General features: G+C 45.5%; 1 protein-coding gene across 2 annotated transcripts in view; it reads right to left on the bottom strand.

Moving 5' to 3' along the window:
- AATF (apoptosis antagonizing transcription factor) overlaps positions 1-24,062 on the bottom strand; it is a 52,562-nt gene that overhangs the window by 26,320 nt on the left and 2,180 nt on the right. For both annotated transcript variants that reach the window (XM_066979541.1, XM_066979542.1), the window contains exons 2-8: positions 23,497-23,685; positions 22,466-22,882; positions 21,809-21,946; positions 7,495-7,609; positions 6,967-7,171; positions 6,058-6,222; positions 5,229-5,312 (exon numbers count right to left, since the gene is read on the bottom strand). In XM_066979541.1, the coding sequence (XP_066835642.1) occupies positions 5,229-5,312; positions 6,058-6,222; positions 6,967-7,171; positions 7,495-7,609; positions 21,809-21,946; positions 22,466-22,882; positions 23,497-23,685 (1,313 nt within the window). The remainder of the gene's footprint in view (positions 1-5,228; positions 5,313-6,057; positions 6,223-6,966; positions 7,172-7,494; positions 7,610-21,808; positions 21,947-22,465; positions 22,883-23,496; positions 23,686-24,062) is intronic.

The following is a 24,062-nucleotide window of genomic DNA, read 5'->3' as shown; positions in this document are numbered from 1 at the left end:
ATCAGTGTAATTTCAATACTTTATGATTTATTTTTTCTCTTCTTTATTCTTTGGACAGACATGATAAATCACGTCATTTTTTCCTTCTTTTTCATACATATACACTGTACAATTATTGTAAACAGCATAAACAATGAAAAGGTTGCTTCTGTTTCAAGTCTCTTTAGATTTTACACTTTATTCTGCTTTGACACAGAAACAAGACGTTTCTCTTCCTCTTTCGAGCTGCCACATATTAGCAGCTTAACACCATTCGGATTTCTAGCAGTGCCAGAGGAAATTTGTACTGCATCTCAAACTGCATTCTTAAATCCTCCCCAAAACACTTTTTGATATATAATTTCCTGTAATCTACTTATAATGTAAAAATCTAACCTGCGAGGTGAAATCACTGGACAGTCACTTTTTAAAAAATATTTTATTGAAATTCAGCTTTGTATAAAATAGGCATTGACTTGCGTATTTTCTGATATCCCATTAAGAGACGTTTCAAATCAAGCTTTAAAACGTGTTATTAACCATCTACCCAGCCATTTGAAAGATACATGCCTGTGATAAGAGTATTGTATTGCCATTAACCTGTGGGATGGTTCGAGACATCTCTTACTCACACAAAACTCTAAATGCATCTAATTAAAGACACAAGATCAGCTGTCCATATTAATCACTCACCAGTTTAATTAAGGTAAACCAGCTTGTCAGAAAGCCAGTCTTCTCTCTATTCTTCACCAGTATCGACTTTTAATAGTTCACTAGATTAGTAATTACTTGTTTATGGCATTATCAAATACCTGAGAGAGAAAAACACAGTATGTGCCCAGCAACTGCTTTAGGCCTACTCTTGGTTGGGACTCAGGGATGTCAAGAATTTTAAAAAGCTGTGACTTGGGAAGATGTACAGCCCAGCAGAGAAACAAATTGAGCTACAAGTATCTAAGCAAGAGAGTCAGAGATTTATTTTGTGGTCACGCAGATTAAAGGAGGAATTCTGAAGGCTAAATTGGGAAAAAGAAAGTTAGCCAGATCTCTCCCTCACTTTGGAAAACCCCATCTTTCACAGAGAGTGTGAAAAGTGGGCAGGCACATACAGCGCCACCCTACAAGGAACAAAAATAAAGTTACAAGGCCTCGTATCAGAGTTTTCTACAACATCAGCTCTCTTCCTAAATAATCACGGTATAAACAAGGAACGGAGCAAGACTCTTCTCACTACGTAAGCTCACCCACCCCGGGAGCAAATCCCAGACACCAAGAGTTCATTTCCGCACCAGGCAGCAGCTGAAGAAAGGCAGTCCTCCCCAGCGCCGCGCCAGCCCTGCCCCACAGGCTGCTGCCACCGCTGCTGGAAGACTCCAAGTCCCCATCCGCTCCAGCTCTGCCCAGCTTCTGGAAGTTGCGGCCATCACAGACATGACTGATGGCATTATAAAAAGAGGTGACATACAACACAACAAAACCAGGGGGAGGAGGGAGCAGGGATTATGCATATTCCTAATTCTCTTTGGGCATACCTGCTGCCATCGGTGATGAACTTTTTTTCTGGGAAGAGCTGCGACCGGTGGAACGCTTCGCATATGAACACTAACCTAATTCCTGTTGGAAATAAACCAATTTCCACTCTCCTTTACTAGGGTATTTCAAACTAATAATAAAATCTCCACTGTAGCATGGCAGACCAGCAGCTCTCGGGTAGCAGGCTGGAATTTTAAGTCTTAATGCTGCAATATCAGCTGTAAAGAATTCTACATAAATATGACTTCTGAAAATTTAGCCTTTTTCCTTCCTGAAAACCATGTATGCCCGAGAGTTTAGAAGAAAAGGAAATGGGGTCCAGCCTCCCACTGCTGTCACTAATGAGGATCTTTTTGAAACAATTTAACTACGCTCATCCAGTGCAACCTACATTAAAAATGTTGCACTTGCATTATTGCGTTTGGCCATGTATTACCTTTCCACAGGGGCCACCACAAGAACCCTTGTAACTGCTTCTAAAACAACTGAGGAATGTGAGGAAAGATGAAGTGGGATGAGCCGTGAGAACGGAGTTAAATCCAGAACCACTGTAAAATAGAATAGAGTTAAATCCAGAACCACTGTAAAATTCCACCAGCCCCACGTGGTGAATTCCAGCAAGCACCAGACCTAGTCAAGAAAATTCTGGCTTCCCTCTGATTACAGAGCTCTGGATTATCATCTCTAACACAACAGTAGAGCTACTTTAATTAACGTGTGCACATTTATCAGATCTCGTTCATTTTTAATTACTTAATTTCACACTGAAATATACCGAAAGTTGGTGTCTCGTGCCCTTTATCCAAATTTTTACCTTTAATAGATCATACTATTCAATAATAAATAGTAATCAAAATTAACGATTATAAAGTGTTTTTCAGAAAAATTAAAGCAATGCTAAGCAAGTCCGTACCTAAATGCAAATACAAAGAAAAAAGCACCCACTGAAATGTACATAGTCTTTGCAATAAGGATATGCAAAGTTTCTGAGCACCTTAGCTCCAGCAATCAGAGCCATTGCTGCTGATTGCTCCTGAAGAACGAGTTCCCCTTCTACATTTTATTTATACGTGTACACACATGCACGCACACACACACCCGCACACACAAAAGCACTGCATAGTTATGACCCATGTGAAAGAAAACACATTCTCCGTATTGTCAGCGCTCCATTGTAATGCACTCTACCCTCTCTGAATGCAATGTTCAGCTTCAGCTTACCACCCTGACAAATAAAGGAAAGCACTTTATGAAACCAATTTAATTGGGAGGTGACAGAAAACATACAGCCATTTTCTTTAGCCTTATCACTGAATTGGCTTCAGCTCCAATCTCTGCCAAATCCCACTCAACAGAAGAAATTAACCAGGTCAGTGGAACAGGTGCTGCGCGGTGTCTGTCAAGGGGCTGGCATCCCCACAATTGCTTGCACACAATGAAGCAGTAATCTTTACAGATCATCTCTCCCAAGAAGCATATTGGGGACGGGAGGAGAGGAGAAGGGTGGAAGGGAGGGAGGGACGGGGAAGGAAAAAAAAAAAAAAAGGCAAGAAAGGAAAATGAATGTGTAGCTGCCTCGCAGCTCAGCAGATGTCTGTGCGTGATGTACGAGGCTAGGATAAGCTGTCGTAGCCCGCTGCCAAAGTGTAGTAAGTGATTAAAGCCTCCACCAGGCTAAGCACCATATTTAGAGTCTATGGGGTTTCGAAAGTTGCACCCATTCCTTGCTGTGCTGCCAGATGTTGTTGGCTGGTCCTGCTCCTATTCAGCGCGCGCGGGAGGCAGCAGTTGGTACAGCAAGGAATGCAATCTGGAATGTTTCCGGAGGTGCCGCACATTAAGCCAGTGTCACCCATCCTTCACCTCTCCCGAATGCTGAAACAACTCCAATTTGCTGCCACTTCCCTCTTGGGAAATGGCCAAGACACAGTTGTGCCTGGCAGAGCCATTTGTTTTACTCAGGTGATTCTCTTCCCTCAATGACCTCTATTAGTTTAAGTTTTAATTTAGATTAACCCCAGCACCCCAATTAACCAGTGAGGGGAAAAGCTAAGCTGTGACTAGTCATAATTCTGAAGTGAGGATTTATCGAAGTTAAAGTTATTAAAAAGGAAGATGGACCATTCATCTATTGCTATTTTTCTTTAAAAAATTTAACATTTCATGGCCAATAAGCACAGGTCCGAAGACTGCCAATCACAGCTATTTCTCCTTGACCACTTCACTGTTTTATTATACTTCCTTAATTAGTTCTGTGTTCTTACGGTCCACTCGAACGTCAAAGCTGGGCTTCAGGTCCACTTGGCCCCCACGTTCTAGGTCAGTGTTATCCCTCTGCGTAACAGATTTGGTCTCTTCAGCCCCTGCTGCCAACACCACACACTCTCCGGTCTCCATTTTAAAGCCTACGCAGATGAAGCCAACACCTTCGCTCACCTCTGAAACGCTGCTCAATTCACTGCGATACTGGCAGAGGTGTTTCACAAGAAGTGCACAGATGTGGAGAACAGCTAGCGTGGAATACCTTCCGGGCCCTGAGGCAGCCTGCCCTGAGTAGGTCCCTCGCAAACATGAAACGCTCAACAGGTTTTTAGAATTGCCCTCATTCTACACTAGTTGAGATCTACTGCAAAATGTTCTCACATTTCAACCACAGTAGTAGTTGGAAGAGTGCTGAAAACTTTCTTGGAGGGGAAAAAAAGGCTGCATTGAATTTCCTTGCATTTCCTACCCATAAAACACAGTCAAGAACCACCAACTTAACGTGTCATTTTGTTCTTCTTTAGTCCTGGCTCTGAACACGAAAACCCAAATTTTGAAAGTATTTGCATGTTCCTGGTTAGATCAGTTATCAGAGCACAGCCACATGGCAACAGCTCTTTTCCACCACCTAAACACTTTGCTCGCCACTTTAATAACTATTCAGATCAGAAATTTCTGCCTTTCTAAGGATATAATTGTATTTGTTTAGTCCTGAAGTTAAAATGTTCCTTAGATCATGAGAGCAAAGCTAGTTTTTCATGCACTGAGGTACGACTTACAGTGAATCATACTCCTCAGCATATGGCAATTTCAGTATTTTATAAAGCTGGCACTGTCATTTATTAAATAAATTACAAACACAAGGTTTCCCTAAGCTTCAGCCTCCACACGCTTGGTGCAGATTGCTCATTTCTAAGAACTCTGCAAATAAAAAGAATAGCTGGCCCCAGTCCAACCTGGCACAACTCCAAGAAAAGTGCTACAGAAGCCCTGCAGTTTTTTTCATCCTGTAGGTAGATGAGATGATTTAGGTCGAGATGAGAGTAACTGAGGTGCTTTTGAGAATCTACTCGAATCATTTTTCATAACTGGACTCTACCCACAGAAAAACGGTCACCTTTGGAGAATTCAGTGATTTTTTTTCCTTGTGTAGCAATGCTCACCAGTGAGAACTACAGACACGGGCCTTATCCTGCAGCCCTGACTCACTTGAGCACAGCAGTTCCAGTAATGGCTCTAAGTTTACATCCACAACACAAATTTGCTTGCTCACACAGCCCTACGTTGAAAGTGGAGAGTGAAATCCTTGGAGGAATCTCCAGAGACTTCAGATGTTACGACAGACGACTGAGCTTCACTGATCAGAGAAATGCAGACCACAGAACTGACTGCATTAGTTTGGTAAATGTTAAAAAGTGGAGCCATAACACCAACACAGATTTATGGTCACTTACCTGGTGGTAGAAGTCATCATCATCAAATATTTCCTCATCTATGTCCTTCAGGTGCCTGTTGGAATCAGTCTGAGGAAGGACTTCCTAGAAGCACAAAGGAAATACTGAAGGCTCGCACGTGCATGTTTCTGTCCCCATCTCTGATGAGTTCATGTGTAGCAGCTTGTAAACACTTGAAGATCCAAAAAAATGGAGAAAAGCTCCCATCATAACAAGCTTTTATGGACTAGGAATACATTTAAAGGCAAGGCAGAAACGCTGCCAATGTCAAAATAGATTTATGATACCTTTACTGGGAAATAAATAGGACTATACAAAGTCTTTCTGGCAAAATACTACAGATATTTTTAATGTAATGGCAAAAATATATCTTGCAAGTGCAGTAATTCTACATGATCTCTCAGAATCGAGTATTTATTCATTCTTAAATACTAAATTAATAACAGACATACCACTCCCATACTCCATAGGTTACATGCAGTATGATTTTCTGGGTTAAAGACTCTAAACTCCAGAGTAAAAACAAAGTTTTGCAGTTGCTGCCTCAAGAAGCTGATTTAGTGACCATCAGTTCCTACAGCACAATCACAGACCAAACATTGTTTTCCCCTGTCAGGAACTGGCACAGGAGATAATGCAAACGCCATAAAAATGGAATTGAAATGTCTACATCTTTTTGTTAGCCATTACATTACACGAATCAACACTCAGATAGGTCCCCCATAAATCTCTCCCAAACAAGAATATTACCTGCTAAAGGCTCGAGCTAATTGTTTTGCAGAGTTTCACTGCTTCCACAGGATGAGTTACATAAACAAAATACCCTTACCGAATTTTCAGGCAAAGATTCAGGGACCGGATGAGATTCCTGTTCCTTCTTTCCCAGCACTTTATACACTGATCGCTTGGTCTGTGTCCGCCGTAGTAATCTCTCTTTATCCATCATAATATGATCAATCTGAGTCAAGATTGAACGCTCAAAGGCACCGAAACCCTGCAACAACATTAACTAGTGTCAGATAATGCAGAAAGCTTTTCCTCAAGGCAGCAGTGTTCCTCTATCTTTCCATGTCAGTGGATAAGCAGAGAGCATTCCAAGAGGAGGGGGTTTGGGCTTTGTTGCAGGATTTTTGCTAGGATTTTTTTATTTGTTTCTCTCTCTCCTTCCCTTCCCAACCTGAGGCAATCCGAGGCCTGGCCTAATAAAATGCTTTTGTCGTTCTGGTTCAGATGAACTTCTCAATGATTCATATTAACTTGCAGACGCTAGGAGACCTGGGATATTAGGGTGAAATGATTACCCATTGTATTAAAGTATACGCTTTGTGGAGGAGGTGGGCCATAGAAACCCCTACTAGTTCTGTGGTAAAACACCAGCAGCTTGCTGATCAGCAACACGGCATTTTCAAAGAGCTTTCTTGCTGCTAGAGACCAGCGAAGCTGAGATGGGAGAAAACCAATACTACATGAAAGGACAGTAAAAAAACTTTGGGAAACCATTTGCCCCTGAGAAAAAAATTTCCTGCCCATCCCCTCAAAACAAATCTTTGAAATCTGAAGGCTAAGATTTGTTCCAAACTCCACTAAGGTTGGAGAAAAGTATGTACCTGTGTATTTAATTCTTACTGCTGTAACACTTGGCCTAGCTTGGAATATCCATAAGAGAAGACTTCCAAATTAACTGCTGCGCCACAAACCTCTGCTAATGGCAAGCACGTCAGCACACACGGAGACTTGCCTTGCCCATTTTGCCAGATGCCAACTTGGTCTTCTCGTGCCACTTCTGCAGGATGCTGTTCCGATACGTCCTGAAGTCAGCATACCGCTTGGCGAGGAAGTCCGGGTAGTCCTCCATCGCCAGCTTTCGCTTGGGGGGGCGCCTCCTCTTCTCCTGAGCTTCCACCACTTGCTCTTCATCACTACTACTGGGAATTTCATCATCGCTAGAAGAAAACACACAAAATAAACACCATGTGTAAAGCAACGTCTGAATTCTTAACAGCCCCTCCACTACAACTCACACTCATTCCACTCCTTGGTGATACTTATGGGGAAGAGACACGGCGTAGCCCCTTCTCCACTGTCAGAGATAACAAAACAGGCTAGGGAATGTAAATGGTCGTTTGTCCAGCATGTCTGTCACCCAGATACAACATCAGTGGAGAGAACAGCAGAGAAAGCTGTGAGAAGTCAAGAAAGGTGTGCATTTTCCTGCTTAGTTGGACAGCAAATGATTCAGAAAGGTCTTGTCTTGTTTTGTATTCACCTCTCAGGTTTTGATTGTCTTCCATCCACCAGGTGCCTCGTGCCTGGGTACTGATAAAGCAGCTCATCCTGGAGGTCCACTAGTACCCTCAGCAACGCCTCCACAGCTTTACAGCCTGCAGAACAAGAGACACACGTGAGGATTTTCCACAGACCCGTGCTTTTGGTGAAGACCTAGCTTCTTCAGCTCAAACCTGAATTTCTGCCACGGCTATTGCGCGTCCAATTGCATGTTTTTCTCTAAGCAGTTAGAGTTGTGAGTTTAACTTCAAGCTGATTTATAACTGTTAATGTCAAACAATACCACACTAGGAAAGAGCACTTCTTTTCTGAAAAGGGAGGGAGGAAGGGAGGGAGGGAGGACTGCCTTCTAAACTTCTGCCTGGCTGCACAGCGGGAGTACACTGATCTAATGTTTCATTGACAAACACGCAGCCTGCAGAGCCTACAGGATTAACACACTGAAGAAACACAGTAATGTGTGCAGAAGGGCTTCACGACACACACACGACAACAACCTTTTTGCTGACTAACTCGTTTCTGTCCTGTGTTTTGTGATAGATGCCAGCTCCAGTCAAATATTATGACACAGCACAAGGGAAAATGTATACACACACATCCCATCTAGGCTTGACCTCTCCCTTTTCTTTCTTGTACATAACGTGCGTGCTATAGGGAGCAGAAGGAGGGAGAGCAAGAAGAAAAAATGAACTCCTGCAGGGCTGTGACTATTGCTGGTTTCTGTGCCGCTGTGCTCACCACGCAGGAGGTATAAAAATTAGATTGTAAGTAAAATTAAATGTAGCAAGATCTGATCCACGAGGCAAACTTAAACAATGGCCTGGCAAGTTTAATGAGAGGATTCTGATCAGAAAAGCAGAAATGCAGGCCACAAATCCTGACGGTAGTTCTGATGCTGCCTACCCGAAGGCTCTCATAGCCGGCAATTTTCCTGTATCTGTGTGGACGCAGAGCAAACCATCTCTGTTCAACGACCTCATGTTCTCCGCGGACACGCAGCGAGCTGACTGTAGGGAAGGGCTAACTGCACACCGCTGCAGCATCTGTTCTGCAAAAACAGCTCTTTTGTGGCAACCAACAAGCCTCCCTGCAGAACGCTGCTATAAAACAAGTGCTTGTCCAGGCCTGCGCCAACTCTCTGTACATTGCCACCCACCGGTCACAGGGTCAGCTCCTAAAGGTAAAAACACTGAGCACGCTTCTATCCAAAAACCTAAACCCAACCTCACAGATTGATTTCTATTTACCTGACGTGGGTGAATTGCCTTTTTTGTACTTTTTTGTACCTTTTTTTTTTTTACAGAGAGGCACCACTGAAAGGGGGAGGAATGCACCACTTGGAGGACTGCAGCCCACAGCACTTCGGGCTCTGTTTTCTCGCAGGATGTGCTCGCACAGGCTTGGCTTCCCTCCCCAGGCACCCAGACAGGCCCCACGGGGACACAGGACCGCTGGTGACAGCACAGGGCCTTGTCTGGAGTAGAACGAACAGCAAATCTTCACCAGCCACACGTAGACGGTGCAAGAAGAAATCAGCGCAGACATTCGGAGGTCTCAATCTCTCTTATGTTACCACTGTGATATTGCCTAGTTGTCACCATCCTCAGATAAATCACTGCCTGGCCTCTGTAAGAGGACTGTCAAGGAGAAGACGCTCTCAGATTTTTGTTGCAGATCAGCAGCTGGACTCAGCCTCCCCCGGCCCACGGTTCCTCACAGATACGTTCCAACAGCTCTTCTCTGTAACCCATTAACAGATTAGGTTCGCTGTACTTGTAAAACAGCCGTGTGCTAGCATCAAAACAATTCTACGAGACAGACAAAAGCCCTTAAAACTGCATTTGTTGTACGTGTCTGAGCTACAGCATCATTTGCAGAGAGAAGTGCCCCCCACCCCACCCTGACTGCACAGCTTACAGCAGCAAAAATCCTTCCGACTGCCTGCGACACAGCTAAACGTCCCCAGAGCTTCCCAAACTGTTTATTTTCTACCCGCTGCCTACCCTCCAGCAGCAGTGCTAATGCACCCCAGGCGGCTTTGATCCTGTCAATTACAAGTGGAGTAGCACTCCAGCTCTTCTGGGGTGTATCAGGGCCACGGCAAGCAGGCAAGGAATAAAGACAGGCTCAGGCTCCCCCAGGCTCTGAGATACGGACCCAAACACAAGTGGGGACGGGAAGCAATTTTATTTGGAGTGAAGGGGATGGAGAGGGCGGGGAAGACAACGGCCATGTGTCTAACCAGGTGGGGGGGCTAATTATTGCAGGCAGTGGCTTCATCATGAGCCTCTTACAGCTGGGTAATTTCCTGCTTTCAATTCTTGGGTATTTAACAGCGCTACCGGATGGCATTCTCGCTGTTACTGTTGGGTGCTTAAGTGTGCTGGAAACCCAACATCAGAAGCCAAGTGTCGCCCTCCCTGCCTTCCTCCCCTCCAGCCCAGCCCTACCCATTTCGCAGCTAATTCCTGAAGGGACTCTTTGCTTCCCAGTCTCCTCGCCGTCTCTTCCCTCTAATGCCCTCATCTGCTTTTACACCGCCTGCGCTGGGGAAAAGACCGAATCCACTTGTGAACGAAGGCAGCGTAAAAGCGAACTGTTTCATAGCTGCACGCTGTCATTTTGAAGGAAAGCCAGGCACTAACCCTCCTGCTCTCCTCCTCCCCCCAGCACATAATTTTTTTTTAATGCTGCTCCTCATCTGAAACAGACAATTAAACAGAAAAGTCACAAACATGGAGCTGTCGAGCACACCGGTGCGTTAAGGCAGGCACCCAGCAGTCCTCGTGTCTGAGAACCACCAGGCTGCTGCCTCCTGCTCCGCTCGCAGAACAAAGCCCACAGCACCTCGGCACACCTCACGCCTTTACCATCCATCCTTAGGAGGGTCCGGAAACCGTCAGCAGGACAAACCTCAAACCACCTCCCTTTCCAGGAGTTGCTGCGGCACGTCCGTCTGTGTTCCTGAGGACAGGTGGCTCGGCACTTCCCTCAGAGCAAAAGCAGCTGGATCCCTTTATGGCGTTCGGTGTGAGAAACTAAGATCCCCCAGCCAGTTCCTATTCCACGCACAGAGAGGCCACCTGGCCCCAGGACAATGTGCCCCCCTCCTTCCACGAAACCTTTCCTAAAACTGCCCTTTGGGCAAGGAGGAGGGGCGCTGAGCGGATCCCCCTGCAGGCTGCTACCAGAACGCAGCACGCAAGGCTTGGCCGTAACTTCCAGGGAGGCTGTGGCAAGACGCTCACTTGTAGGAGTCACTTTGAAGAGTCCACGGGAGCCCCTTCATTTTGTGCAGAGGAGTGAAAAAGTTGTTCCCGACCCAGCAGACAGCATATCAATCCCGCACAAAAGCTGGGAGCCGGTATCAGTAAATCACAGCGTGCCTTTCTGTTAATACTCCCTCATACGTTCTCATTTTATACATCCCCTCACCCCGTCACAAAGTAGCCCTGGAGTATTTAGCTCCATCCAGGGACAGCACTGCCATGTATCAAAGTGTCAGGAGACCCACCAGAGATGAAATCTGTCCTACTGCTCTCAAACCACAAAAATCAATTTTGTCAATGCCAGGGGTTACAGACAAACCTGCTCTGCCGCTGGCACCCCCCTGGTATGGGGCTGGCTGCAGGGATCCGGCCCCACCACGCGCCTTCCCTCCGCACACGGAGGGCACCCGCGCTGCCGCCGAAACCCCAGCGCCGGGGACTTGTGACCGTGACGGCCCCCGGACCCTCCCGTCGCTGTAAATCCGGCCCTTCTGCAGCAAGGCAGCTTCCCGTGCAGAAAAATACCGGCGCTCTTTTCCCTGACCTCTAAAAATGGGGTCTCATTTCATCTTGCCAAGCAGCTGCGGAGAGCAGCAGCTGGCGGGGAGCAGCGGGGAGCGGCCTCACGCAGAGGCACTTCGAGTCACTGGAAAAAAGCAGGTGCCTCAAGGGCACATTTTCAAAGGTATTCGCAGAGAGCCCACCAGTGGGATTCCCAAAAGTGCTCCACCAGGCAAGCTCCTCCCTGCCCGGCCGCGTGCATCCATCCGGAGGCGCAGAGTGCGGCAGCCAGGGACGGAATCCTGAAAATTGGGGCAAAACTCCCAGGGTTTCATCCCACTGAGTGCAGGAGGAGAAGTGCTGGGAAAGGCAGCTGGGAACAAACGGCATTTGGAAGCTCACGGGTAAAAGAGAGCCCTGAGCCAGAGAAACATTGCTTTTTTTTTTGAGGTTTACCCTCCCCAGCCCAAAGGGAAGGGTGGGAAACACCACCTTTGGTGATGACACCACAGCCGAGCCGAAGAACCAGGCACTGGAAGAACCGGGCACTGCTCACTGGGCCTCCTGTTTCTGTGCACCAGTACGGGGTGCTGGGGCCCCCGCTGTGCCAATACCCCCCCAGACCAGCGCCAAGCACCGCCCGCACAGGACGCCGCTGAAATTCAGAGCCCGCACCAAAGCTGGAAATTAACTACTTTTTCCCCTCAATTAAACCTGAGGATCTGGCATCACAGGAATACTGTCGGCACGTGAGCTTTGAATTTTCCACGCACCTCCTCAGGCTGTATGAAGGACCCAAATGGAAGGCTGGGCCACGTCTCGCAGCTGGACCAAGGCGTGCAGAGCAGAGCCGAGCCGCGCGGTACCACGGAGTTCCCCCGCCGGAGGTGACCGCGTCCCCGCCACCCAGCACACGCGGTGCCGGCACGCTGCCACGCTACGCGAACGTAAACGAGGAGGCGAAGCCAACCTGCTTTATTTTAATAGCTGCACGTAATGCAAAGTATCGTTAGCGGGCACACGCGTTTATCCCGACGCTCAGATGAAGAGGGGGAACTCTCCCTGCTTTCCGACGACCGGGGGACAGGAGTTAAACTACAGGTCAGAACGGCACTCGATACGCTGGCCTGAGAACAATACTTCTCATTCAAATCCACAAGCCAGCCACTTGCACTAGTCATCCCCAGCAATTAATCCCCCAAGAAACACGTTTGATTAAATCTTTTCAAGCAAATCCTTTGCTTTGCTTTTGTTAGTTCACTTCTTGTCAACATCTATTAAAATATGCCTTTAATTCTCCCACAATCTTAAAAAACACCGATTCCACTGTCTTCAACTTTAATCAACTGTATGGCCGGCATTTTTCATTTCATAATAATGTGCTGTTTGGAATTCAAGAGGCAGGCTCAACATCAATCATTCGGCAAGAATTTTTCCACTGCAATAAATATGCAAATGAGGAAAGCCAGTCAGTCGTATTTCAGGCCCGACTTGCTAGTGTTTTAAAAAAGACACAAATTTATTAATTGCCGTTGGCCAGCGGAATCCTATTACTTTGGGCATTGATTACAAAGCTGTGTGAGTGATTATTGTGCAACTCGCAGGCTATCCAGGCATGAGGAAAAATTATTAAAGCAAGGCAGAGATTATCAACTCAGAATAACAATAAGCCTTAACATTTTAGGCCTCTAACTTCTTCAACAAAGAATTACACCAGAGCTCCACTGTATCATAATTCTGAAGTCTGTCAGCGGTACTTTTGGAGCTGGCTCTGTATTCCCACCAGCACAGCAGCGTTGGTAGCCTGGGAGAGGCGGGGGGATTCCTGCAGGTGCCGCACCCCCGAGCACGGGGCTCTGGACGACAGCCGGGCTGGTATTCCCACCCCAGAACCGACTGCCAGGGAACGCCGTGCACCAGCAGGACTTTCGCTGCCAGCAGGCGGTCCTCAGATTTGCACCCTCGTGTGCCTCGGTGTCCCAGAAGCATGATGTAGAAGTACAAAGCTCCCAATAAGCCTAAGAGACAGGAGCTACGGGGCCAGCCTAGGCGGAATTGGAGGCTAGCTCCTGTGGCAGCAGAGCGCTATCGGATTGTTTCAAAGGCGACGTTGATACCTATACGTTTCTCATCGACTCGAGCTGAAGCCGAGCACAAAGCACTTGTAAATCTGTCCAGGTTGTTTTGGGAAATAATGGGAGTACCTCTCCCTTCACCCTTCCCAAAACACCGAGTTCCTGGCTTCTTATCAACTGACTGAGTAGGAAAAAGGCCGGCTTTTCTGCTGATTGCGATAAAAAGGTCTGCTCCACACCAAAGGCCCAATTTGCTGCTTCCATTGGAATGCAAATGATGCAAAAGTTTCTGCAGAGGGGAAAATTTTATTCCTTCAGCACAAAGGAGCCAATCCTGCGCACTGCTTTCACAGACTCCCAGAGCTGCAGAAGGTGCTCAATTGCTCCCTTTCACTCCAATATGACTGCATTTGACAGTAAGAACAACAGGATCAGACACAGATGAGTTTGCTAAAAGTAAAGAAAATAACTAGATGCTACAACGGAAGAAAAGGCCTGGTATTCAAGGATTTTATTAGCAGGGGCTGGGGGAGGGGGAGAGCTGGGAAAGCAGAGACAGAAACCCCTCCACGAAGTTCATGCTCTACTGACTCGCCTCAACCGTCATCTTTTGCTATCAGCCCAAAGGAGGGAGGGACGGGGCGTGCAGAAATGAGATTTATAAAAACTGATGTTTTACATTACTGTAAACGTAAAGAGGCTGACACCACGCATTCCAGTCTCTGCCAGGCAGGAGTCCCCAAGTACACATGCAAGAATGAGAACGGAAGAGGAAACGTGAAATTTCAGTTATCTAGATATTAAGGCCAGAAGGGAACGTTAGCCCATCCAGAGCGACCTCCCCACATAACACCGCGCCATTAATTACATTTATCATGACAAGCAGGGAGGTTCCATCTCAAGGTAACCAATTGCCCATTAATTCAAGTTAGCTGACATTTGCACATGCTCGTCTGGATGCTTCGCAAGCCTTTGTTTCCCTGCACCTTGTTTGTACAGTACACAGACCAACATGCACAAGTATTTAGCTGAACTCAATTTAATTAGCTATTAATTATCTTGAGAAATTCAAGTGTAGGCAAACCCATCTGATGTTCTTGAAGCGTGGTGTAATCCCATGGTCTGGAGTTGGGGTGTATCACGCCAACACCTCCGTACTTTCCTACCAGTCCTCGCACGAGAATTTAAGACAGCTTCAAAATAAACACTAACAGTGTCCAACACATATGGCTACGGAGATAACCTATAAAACGGGAGCATTTCAATTTCAGCCCGTCTATACAAGGGAAGCGCACACAAATTCTGCTCAAAAAGACGAAACATCACAGGCTAACAGCCTTGACAATCAGCGGAGAAGGGCAAGCGTTTCTTCCTCTGAAAAAAGCCCCGAACTCCACGTTCAATAAATAGCCTGTGCTTCTCCGCTACCTCCCACACAGAATTGCCAAATGATTCACAGACAGTAAGGACAGGCCATAAAATACTTCCCTGGTATCTCGCACAGCCCAAATTTTGCACTGGGACTGCCATGGACAACCCCTCACCCCCCACTGCCCAACTGAGCCCTACAAGTGCGACCTGCGCCTTTGTCTAAAGTTTTGCACTTCGTATCTCTTCCCTCTTTCTTCTTGCCACACATGCAGAATGCAAAAGCTCTCCAAAGCATGGGATCATCACAACAGAAAGTAAAAAAAAAATAGCCTGATTCATTCATTTATTTCAGTTGAGAGTTAAGTCTTCATTAACGTCAACAGGCTTTGGCTCAGTCCCACAAAGAGTTGAATAGATTCTTCATTAGATCAGAGAGGAAAGGTGAAATTTGGGGACACCTGCATCCACAGCCATTTAAATCAAATTCAACCCTGCATGAATTGACAAGCACGATGCTTTTGTATTCATAAAGTGTCTAGTCTAATACAATTCAATTAAAATGAACTACCAGTTTTAAGTGGGCTAGATCTGATCATGATAATTTACACTCGGGCTTGAAACCCAGTTCTGCTCTCACACATTTGTGCAGGCTCCCCGTAAAATCTTCAAAGCAAGAATATATTTAAGTCCACGATCTTGCCTAGCACCAATTAATCCTGTAACTGCTCTGTGCCTCTGGAAACTGCATAATCTGTGTGCGCCTCAGTTCCTCCCCACACCCCAGTGACACCTACCCTGCCCCGTGTTTCGGCGTTATCCTCTCCAGATGTCCACATGGCTGCGTCTCACTGTTAGAAGTGATCCACGATAACAAAATTATGACAAAATTATTGGCAGCTGATTCCTACAGGCTTCTCCGAAAAATCCCAAGCCTACATCGATAAAGCACATTTCACACGATGCCCTGCCTCTAACTAGACATGAAAATGACATCCAACGGCAGCGGGGGAGCAGGGCAGAGGGCGAGCCCCCCAGAGCACGCAGCACAGCTGGAGAGGAGGACGTTCCGTCAAACACGGCCTCTCCTACAGGATGTGGACCAGGTTCTCCGGGATCTAAAGCAAACTTGATCTTATTCTAAGTTAGCCAATGCTTAGTCACCTTCTTGGACATGACTTACATGGATGCTGTAGAGAATACATATATGTATGTGCAAATGTATTTTAAAAAAAGATAAGAATCGGAGTAATAGAATAGAGCAAAAATCCTCCATTAAAGACACTGAGAACATAAAAAATACCACCAGATAAACCAAACAGATAGCAAACAGAATCTCTCCTTCTGTTTTGAGTCCCTTTTCAGCATTTTGAAGCGTTTGGACTGGACCGCACTGCTTGGAACAAGAAGCCAGCTTCTCCTTCATTTCCCAGAAGGTGCCAAACACCCAGCCCCTTACAGCCGAGTCCTGCAAAATTTTGTAAGTGCACCTCTTAGCTCCACTTTTCAATAAAATGTAATTAAATAGCAACCGTTGGCTCGCAGCACCTGATACATATACTGCCTTCAGGGAATAACAAATCAATGTGTAACGTCGGTTCTCCAGCAACTGGCTCCACTTGCAGAAACTGGCTGCAGTAAGGGGATGGGGAGCGAGCTGCTTCCTGCAAACTTCACGTGGAGTTGACACTCATCTCCCTTCTCTCAGCTTTCCATGTCTTTCTTTTGAACAAAGTTTCTTCACAGCACGGCAATTAAAGCACATACTGAACAACTTAAAACGCACACGTGCTCCAATACTGTGCAGTCTGAAATCGGTACGGACAAAGACGGGCAGGGCTCGGAACCACTGGTCAGGCAGCAACTCCCATTTCCCATTTCGAGGTCTAACCGCACCCCTAGAGTGGTCACACAGAAACACATCATCCACACCTGCGCCAGCTGCCAGGACTACTTGCGCAGTACCAAAAGGAGCGGTCTCCATCCGGAGACTTCACTTCCCCGTGAGGCAAAACGCACCGTGCCACTGCCCCCCTGCAGGGTGCAGGCAGCTGGGGAGTGAGGGAGGCCCCCTCGTGCTCTGCAGCACTGCCGTCAGTCAGCTGCGCTAACCGCGGCACCGTCAGCACTCCGTCTCCTCTGTAAGCTCTCCTCTGTGCGCGACCGAGCCACACAGCCCTTCTGGAGAGACTTCGAAGGATACTGTGCAAATGCTGTAAGGTGGAGGCAACAAGGTTTTCTTCTAGCTTATACACCACCCTTACACACAAGGAATAGTGGCACTGCACCCTGTGCACGGACGCAGTGCCACTAGCTCCTGGTCACACCAAATGTCCCTGGACGAACAACCCAGAGAAACATCACAGCCATCAGGAACAGAAGGTACACAGCGGACTACAGAGAGCACAACTTAAAGCCCAACGTCGCTGTGAGTTGGGAAAAGGTACACAATTTTCAGCAAAATTTTAAGAGCTGTACATAGTTTCGTATCTCTGTGCAGCAGACAAGGCGCTGCGCTGAAAAGTTGAGGCCGCTGCCAGGCAGAGAGAGCTGCAGCTCCGCGAACACATTAATAACCCAAGCAGGTTTGGGGATAATGGCCTGGCAAGCACGCGGAGCATTTCGTTTGATTTTTTTTATCTGATTCACTTTATTCAGGTTTATTTTCTTATTGATCACAAACCTTTGCATAACTTCTCCACAGCTCTACAAAGTGTAAATAACAGTTAATATTTGTTGTCACCGCCTCTGTTCCTCTCATGAGCAAATTCATTCTTACAGACTCTGCCCGTCTACCTGTTACCACACCTGTTTTTTTTCTTCAAAATGATTCATCTTGAGCTTACACTGGAGAAACCTGGGACTCCAGGATTTCCTCTTAGACCACTGAGAGACAAGTCAAAGACAAAAAAAAAATAATTGAACTGGTAGTTTGCATTTCAGGGACCTATTTAACTCTTGGGAAGTGAAAGGATGTACATATGAAAAAATAGACAACTACTTATCACTTTAAAGCCTGGCCACGTCCATCAGCATCTTGCCTTCTGCAAGACTCACGGGGGTTTCCATATGCTTTTATTCACTCACCCCTCCAACTAAAACTGAAAATAACACATTATTCCCATTTCTTTTTTATTTTTGTGAAGCATAAAGTATCGCTCTCAAAGTACTACTCACTGAAACACCCCCAGCCACGTGTTTTTAACCATAACCGTAAAGAGACAGCAACTAAAGTAGCTAGAACAGAGCTACACGGCCCTTTTCGGAATCCCAGCTATCCAGGGCATACACAACAGCTTCCAGCCTTTGTTGATGGAGAGAGATCATTTCTTAAAGCTCCGGCTGTCCCCCCTCCCCTCAATTAGCTGTGTGGTTTTTTTTTGTTACTGAATCAAGGTTTAACGTAACAAACCCCAGACCTAGAACTGTTTAATTCCTGACACTGGACATGGCTTCACCACCGTTGCCTCCACCCCAGCTTTGACTCTCTCTTACCCTTGAGGTAATTTTTTGTGGCATTTTCATGAGATCTACTTCTAACCTTCTCCCCCTCTGAAAACATACACAGAAATATGAATGGCAGGCATGCAATCTGTGCAGAGACACAGCACAGAAACTTGCACCTTGCACTCTTTTTCTATGTAAATAATGCAAGGATCCTGCGGGAACATGCCAGGGATTGGAATTTTTAATTAATGGGTCTCTTTAATGTGCAAATCAGGAGCAGATTGCAAATTCTGACTTGCATTGATTATGAAAAACGTTAATTGAACGTGCAAGACCCCAAACAGAGGCAACATCTCAAGCCCTGGACTAGACTAGAAGACATGGTGCAAGAGAATACAAATATATCTTGGAGAAACAGACCACTGCAGGCAGCAGCACCTCAGGAACGTAAGCTGTGGGAGTTCACGTGTGCAGTGCATTAAAAATTTGCGCTGCATTCAGAGCGCAGCCACTGTGATTTCAGTATTAAAAGACCACTCAGCCCTTCTCCATGGATGCAAAGCAGGAATAAACATGAGCTCCAAGATCACAGTTTGGTCTCCAATCTGTATGTAAAAAGGACACCGGAAAAAAAAATATCTGGAATATAATTAAAGATTAAAAAAAAAAAGAACGAAAGAAAAAGTAAGACAGTGCAAACAAAGCAATGCTGTCTCTTTAAACAGAAATTCATCCTATATAAATTATGGCCATAAACTTTTCCTGCAGTGCAGCCTAATTAATTCTTGTTCTATACACAAAGGGAAATGCTGGGTGACAAATGGGTGTGAAGCCTGAAAGCTGCCAGGTCTGCAAAACATTTTCTACTTCAATTTATAAGCAATTTTGCAGTAAATCATCCACCAGAACCTGAGATCTCAGGAATCCAAGACTGTCCGAGGCACGTTGTATCATTTTTTATTTTTTTTTCTATAAAAGATTACAAAAATAAATTAAACACTTGAGTTTCTGTAACCTCCAATTTCAGAATTTGGCAAACATGCACGACCTTACCATTTTTGCTCAGATTTGGCTGTAAACCTGCCTAGCTCATTGCTGTCTGCTCCTTTACACCATTCTGCTCAGTCCTTTAGGGAATCTCACTGCTGCCACTAGCAGCGTGGAGAGTTGTCACAAGTGGGAGATACCAAAGAGGAAAATAGCTGGAAATCTGTTTTCCATTTCAAAACCCTCATCCTTCCTGTGAGCACGGAGTAGAAATTTCACGAGGAATGAAATAAAATGGGGTAAACTGCTGGAAGCATTCTGGGGCAGCTTTTAACGAGATGCAAGGGACTTGTACAGGCCCTCGGAGAGAGCAGGGTGCTGAGAGCTCCCTGTGCCCTCTGGCCTTCAGCAGACTACAATTTAAACTGAGAGTCTGGATTTTTGGCACTGACTACTTTCTGTGACTTTACACACCAAAATATTTCCTCCTGTTCAATGAAGAGCAGGAAAGCATGCCAACTTTATTTTGTGGATTTGGAAAAAAGTGCTGAGGCTTCCCTGAAAGAAGAGGATCATCAGTCCAAAACAGTGTCAATGTCACAATTAACCTAAATCCTGCCCAGGACTGAAGCACGTCATGTGCCATGCAACCACCTCAGCATTCGGTATTTACAAAGTCTTGCCTTCAGCTCACGCTCAAATTGCTGACCTTCAAACCTTCTTGTGCACAATTCCCATTTTTTTCCTGTCTGAAAAAAGGGATTCTACCCATGAGCTGGTAACACAAGGGGGAGGAGAACTCAAGAGTCCAGAAATGTATACGTAGCCCACTACATCACCGTTTAGAATTGAGTAAAAAGTTTCTTTTACAGAACCCACCAAGCCACTCAATCAGCTAAAAACCAGAATTTTTATTGGAAGCTGATTTATGGAAAGTGAGATTGCCCTCAGAAATTGAGGTCCATCAATTCAAGAAAGGCTTTAAAATATACTACAATGCATCTTTTCAGAAAGAACTTAGTTTCACTTACTGAATGGACAGGTCACAGCCACAACAGTGCTATTCAATAAAAGTGACTATTGTGACTGACTTGACTTATACACAGATTGCATTTAAAAAAATAAAAACAAAACCGGAATGTAAATGTGGTCCCTTACAGAATACCCGCAAACACTAAAGAAGTTCAGTAGCACCAGAATGTTCCTAAATTCGTTACTTCCCGTCCATCAGTCCAAGTGTTTTCTCTGCTAACTTTGCCCAGATCGCTCCAGCTCTATTTTCTTGCTGTCTTCACACCTTAAACACAGAACCTGAACGCGGGTTATCAGGAACATCAGCGCAAACTACTGCTACTTCCTGTCCAGATTATGAGAATAGGGTGGGCAGGGAATCACAGAGCAGTTATTAACGGTGGATTTTCCTTTAACGTACTGAGCAACTGAAAGATTAACCTCTCTGCTGTACTGCGTACGATATTATACACCATGTTCGTGGACGTATTTTGCTTATGGGAAATATCAAAATGTCAACCATTGTTTCTGTTAAAGGTCTTTAATGATATTGCATTTTAGACCTGTAATGAAACATGGTGCTCGGTGCAGTTTGTAATGCATCTCATTAAATACATTAATAACATGCATTTCACTGAAAGGTCAGCTTAGTATTGCTGGGAGTTCGCCTTTTTTCCCTTAATCACTTCATTTAAAGCAGCAGAGCTAACTTTCTATTTTAAAGTGTCTCACCTGCTCTAACTCCAGATAAGCTGATTAGCTACCACGTTCAGATCAGGTATAAGCTGTACGATGACAGTCAAAACTTGGTGTACGAGCAAGATTCGGGGTCAGGTTTGATCATGGCAGAAGTTCCTAATCCAGTTTTATGATAACTGGTGCCATGCTAGGTCAAAATTTAGCAAATGTGCACTGCAGCGCATACAAACTGGAGCATTAATAAATTACACAGATCCATAACACAATGAAGCCGAGCACTTTGTGTTTATCAGCTGGAGTGCGCAGATTTTTTTTGCCATATTGGAGAACCAACAAGTCAGATCAGTATCATTAACAGCGATCCTAAAAAATAAGCAGACGAAGCAGCTCCAAACCGAAAAGATATTTGCTGTCGGTTTGACAGCTCAGGCCCTCTCCTTTATGCTGCATTACTCCTGGTTAGGGCAAATCTTTGCAGTCACTGACCCAGCACAAAACTGGTACGCACATGGCACCTCGAGAAAGAATCCCAACTCTGCACCAAACAGCAATAACCAAGACAATTATTTCTCAGACCCAATACAGAACTTAAATTTGATAAGCACACTTCAATCTCCATGTGAAGTAGAAATAGCAGCAGGACCCGAGCTGAGGCTTACCAACGTTGCGTAAGCAACAAGACAGGCTGCCGACAGAGATCAGCGAGACTTACATATCTACACGGGTGATAGAAGACGGTTTTTTTTTGCCAGAGGAAACACTTTATGTTTTATGTTTGCATAGTACCCAATTAATGATTAAGTCAATACAAACCAACAGCTAATACTACAGACGCATGCAACGCAAAGCCCCCACTTTCCCATTAATGCTTTTCCACACAGGAAAACATGTTGGCTACTGCAGTCTACCCAAAGTAAAAAGTTTGAAGAATTCTTACAGTTCTCAACAGCATTGTCAAATTCCTGTCCACCTTCCTTCCTGAAGATTGGGAAAGTATCTGGCTGTGGAAGACGGTTGACCGTTACGAGCGCCTTCTGCATCTTGATTCTCCCTTCCAGTAGCTGATCCCACAGCGCTTCAGAAGAGAGAGAAAACAAAACAATTATTTAGTGAGCCAAAGCACTTGCTCCTTCACCATTCGACAATCCTGCAACTATGTGAATCACAAAAAATCATCTCTTTGCTTCCCCACTTAAAAGGTCAACCTGTAAATGGAGGTTGGTGGTTTGATAGAATCTATCAGCAGAAACTGCACCCAGCACTACGCTCCAAAGAGAAAGAGCAGCAGTATCTGCACCACAGCACAGCACTAGCAGCGTAGGAAGTCCCCGTCCATACCACAAGTGTATTCAGTTCTGTCTCAATTAAGCCAGTAGATAAATACACTTCACAACATTAGATTTTGTATGAGCAGTGACACCAGTTTGCACAGCGCATTTGGCGGAACATTCGCAAATGACTGGGGCTGCAGCAGCATGCACACGCAGTATGCTAACAGCATGTTAACGTGCTGAAGTGGCTCCTAACACGGACAGCTTCTACAGTGTCAGCAAGGTGAAAGTCGTGCCCCAACACACAGCAAACATGCACAAACCTAGCTGATTCTTCACCGCTTTTCCTTTTTCTACTTCTTCAGTCTCTCGTCCTTTCGAGAACGTCATCACGCCCCCCTCATCCTCGTTCTCTTTGGTGTCTTTTATATCGCTGTGGTTTTCACCCTCATGTTCCTCCTCATCACTTCCTTCTTCCATGCTGGCATCATCCTCATCTTCCTCTTCACTGTTTCCTACATCATCCATCCCCTCTGTAAATTTCTCAAAGTCCGTGATATTCTGGAAACTGAACTTCGGTGCCTTGACCTTGGCAGATGGATCACTCTCTTCATCATCTTCCAAGTCATCCTCCTGGTCACTGCCAGCACTGCTGAGCTTCTCCTTTGTTTCACTGCCTAAGCTGCCATTGTCTTCTGCGTCTTCACTGCCACTGTACCATTCATCTAATGTTTCTTCAGCTAATAATTAAAAGAGAAAAAAGAAGTTATTTACTTAACAGCAAAATCTGTCGTTTTGCAGCATGCACCATCAGCGGCTACTGGTTTGAGCTCTGAGCTCTGTGCTCCGTTCTACTTTTTGCGTTGACTAGTTAACGGAAACACAAGGCCACATCCACAGAAAGGTCTTAGCTCTCATTTTCTGTAGCAATGATCAGTACACCCATGCCCTAGCTGATGGCCTTTCCCACGAAACACCGACATAATAAGCCAACAAGGCAGCCAGGATTTGCTGTGTGCGTCTTTAGAGAATCTGTAGATACTTTCTTGTCCTCCACACAACGTTCAGACAGTGCGCCAGCTGAGCCTCACCTTACACTTGCTCACGGTCCTCCCTCAGTCTGAGGAAGTGGACCTTTTTTCTGGGATCTCCCTTTCCCTCACGCCAAAAAACACGGCCTGAATTTCAGGAAGGCACTTCAAGAAGGTCCCCAACTTAATTGTACCTGCTTAGTGCCCTGTAACGGGGATCTAAAGTTCATCATCTCGGTTCAGACAGCACTAACTCAGTGTAACATGCTAGCATCAAATTCTGAGTAGTCCAGTGAAAAGGGGAAAGAAATGAGATTTCTTACCAGGTTCTTCTTCAGACAGAGCATCTCCCCAGAGTTCCTCTTGCAAGGCTTTGCGAGACGTAGCTTTTCCACTGTACCTTTTATCAGCTTCTAAGAGAGAGGCTGAAGCTTTTTTCCGTATGTTACCAACAGGTAAAATGTCATCTGCAGTTTCATCCTCAAATTTGTCAATCACTTTAGCAACTGTAGCTGTAGGGAAAAAAAAAAAAAAAAGGAGGCTGTCTAAACTGAACTGAATTTCAAACTGGAAAAAGTAGTTGCAGAAAGAAGCCATCCTCTTCTGCAGAAAACTCGTCACCAACAAAAATATGGTGCAAAGATGAGCTGGATGGCAACACAGCCCCACACAGGAGTTGGGCTTTTCTGCCTGGGGAAGGGAAGTCAGCACACTAACTCTCTGCAAAGTAGGAAAGGTTGCTGAGGAATCAAAGGCAGAAAAAAAGCCTCGAAGCTGGGTTTCATGGAGATCAGGACCACTGCTGTCTAGAAACTACTGAGTAAGGTAATACTTAAGAACCAGACAGCTCCAAGGCCGTTTTGCAGGAAACATCCTGCAACTTCTATGT

The sequence above is a fragment of the Anser cygnoides genome, chromosome 18 (assembly GCF_040182565.1).
Source record: "Anser cygnoides isolate HZ-2024a breed goose chromosome 18, Taihu_goose_T2T_genome, whole genome shotgun sequence".
In the NCBI taxonomy this organism is placed as follows: domain Eukaryota; kingdom Metazoa; phylum Chordata; class Aves; order Anseriformes; family Anatidae; genus Anser; species Anser cygnoides.
This window is presented reverse-complemented; position numbering and strand designations above follow the sequence as displayed.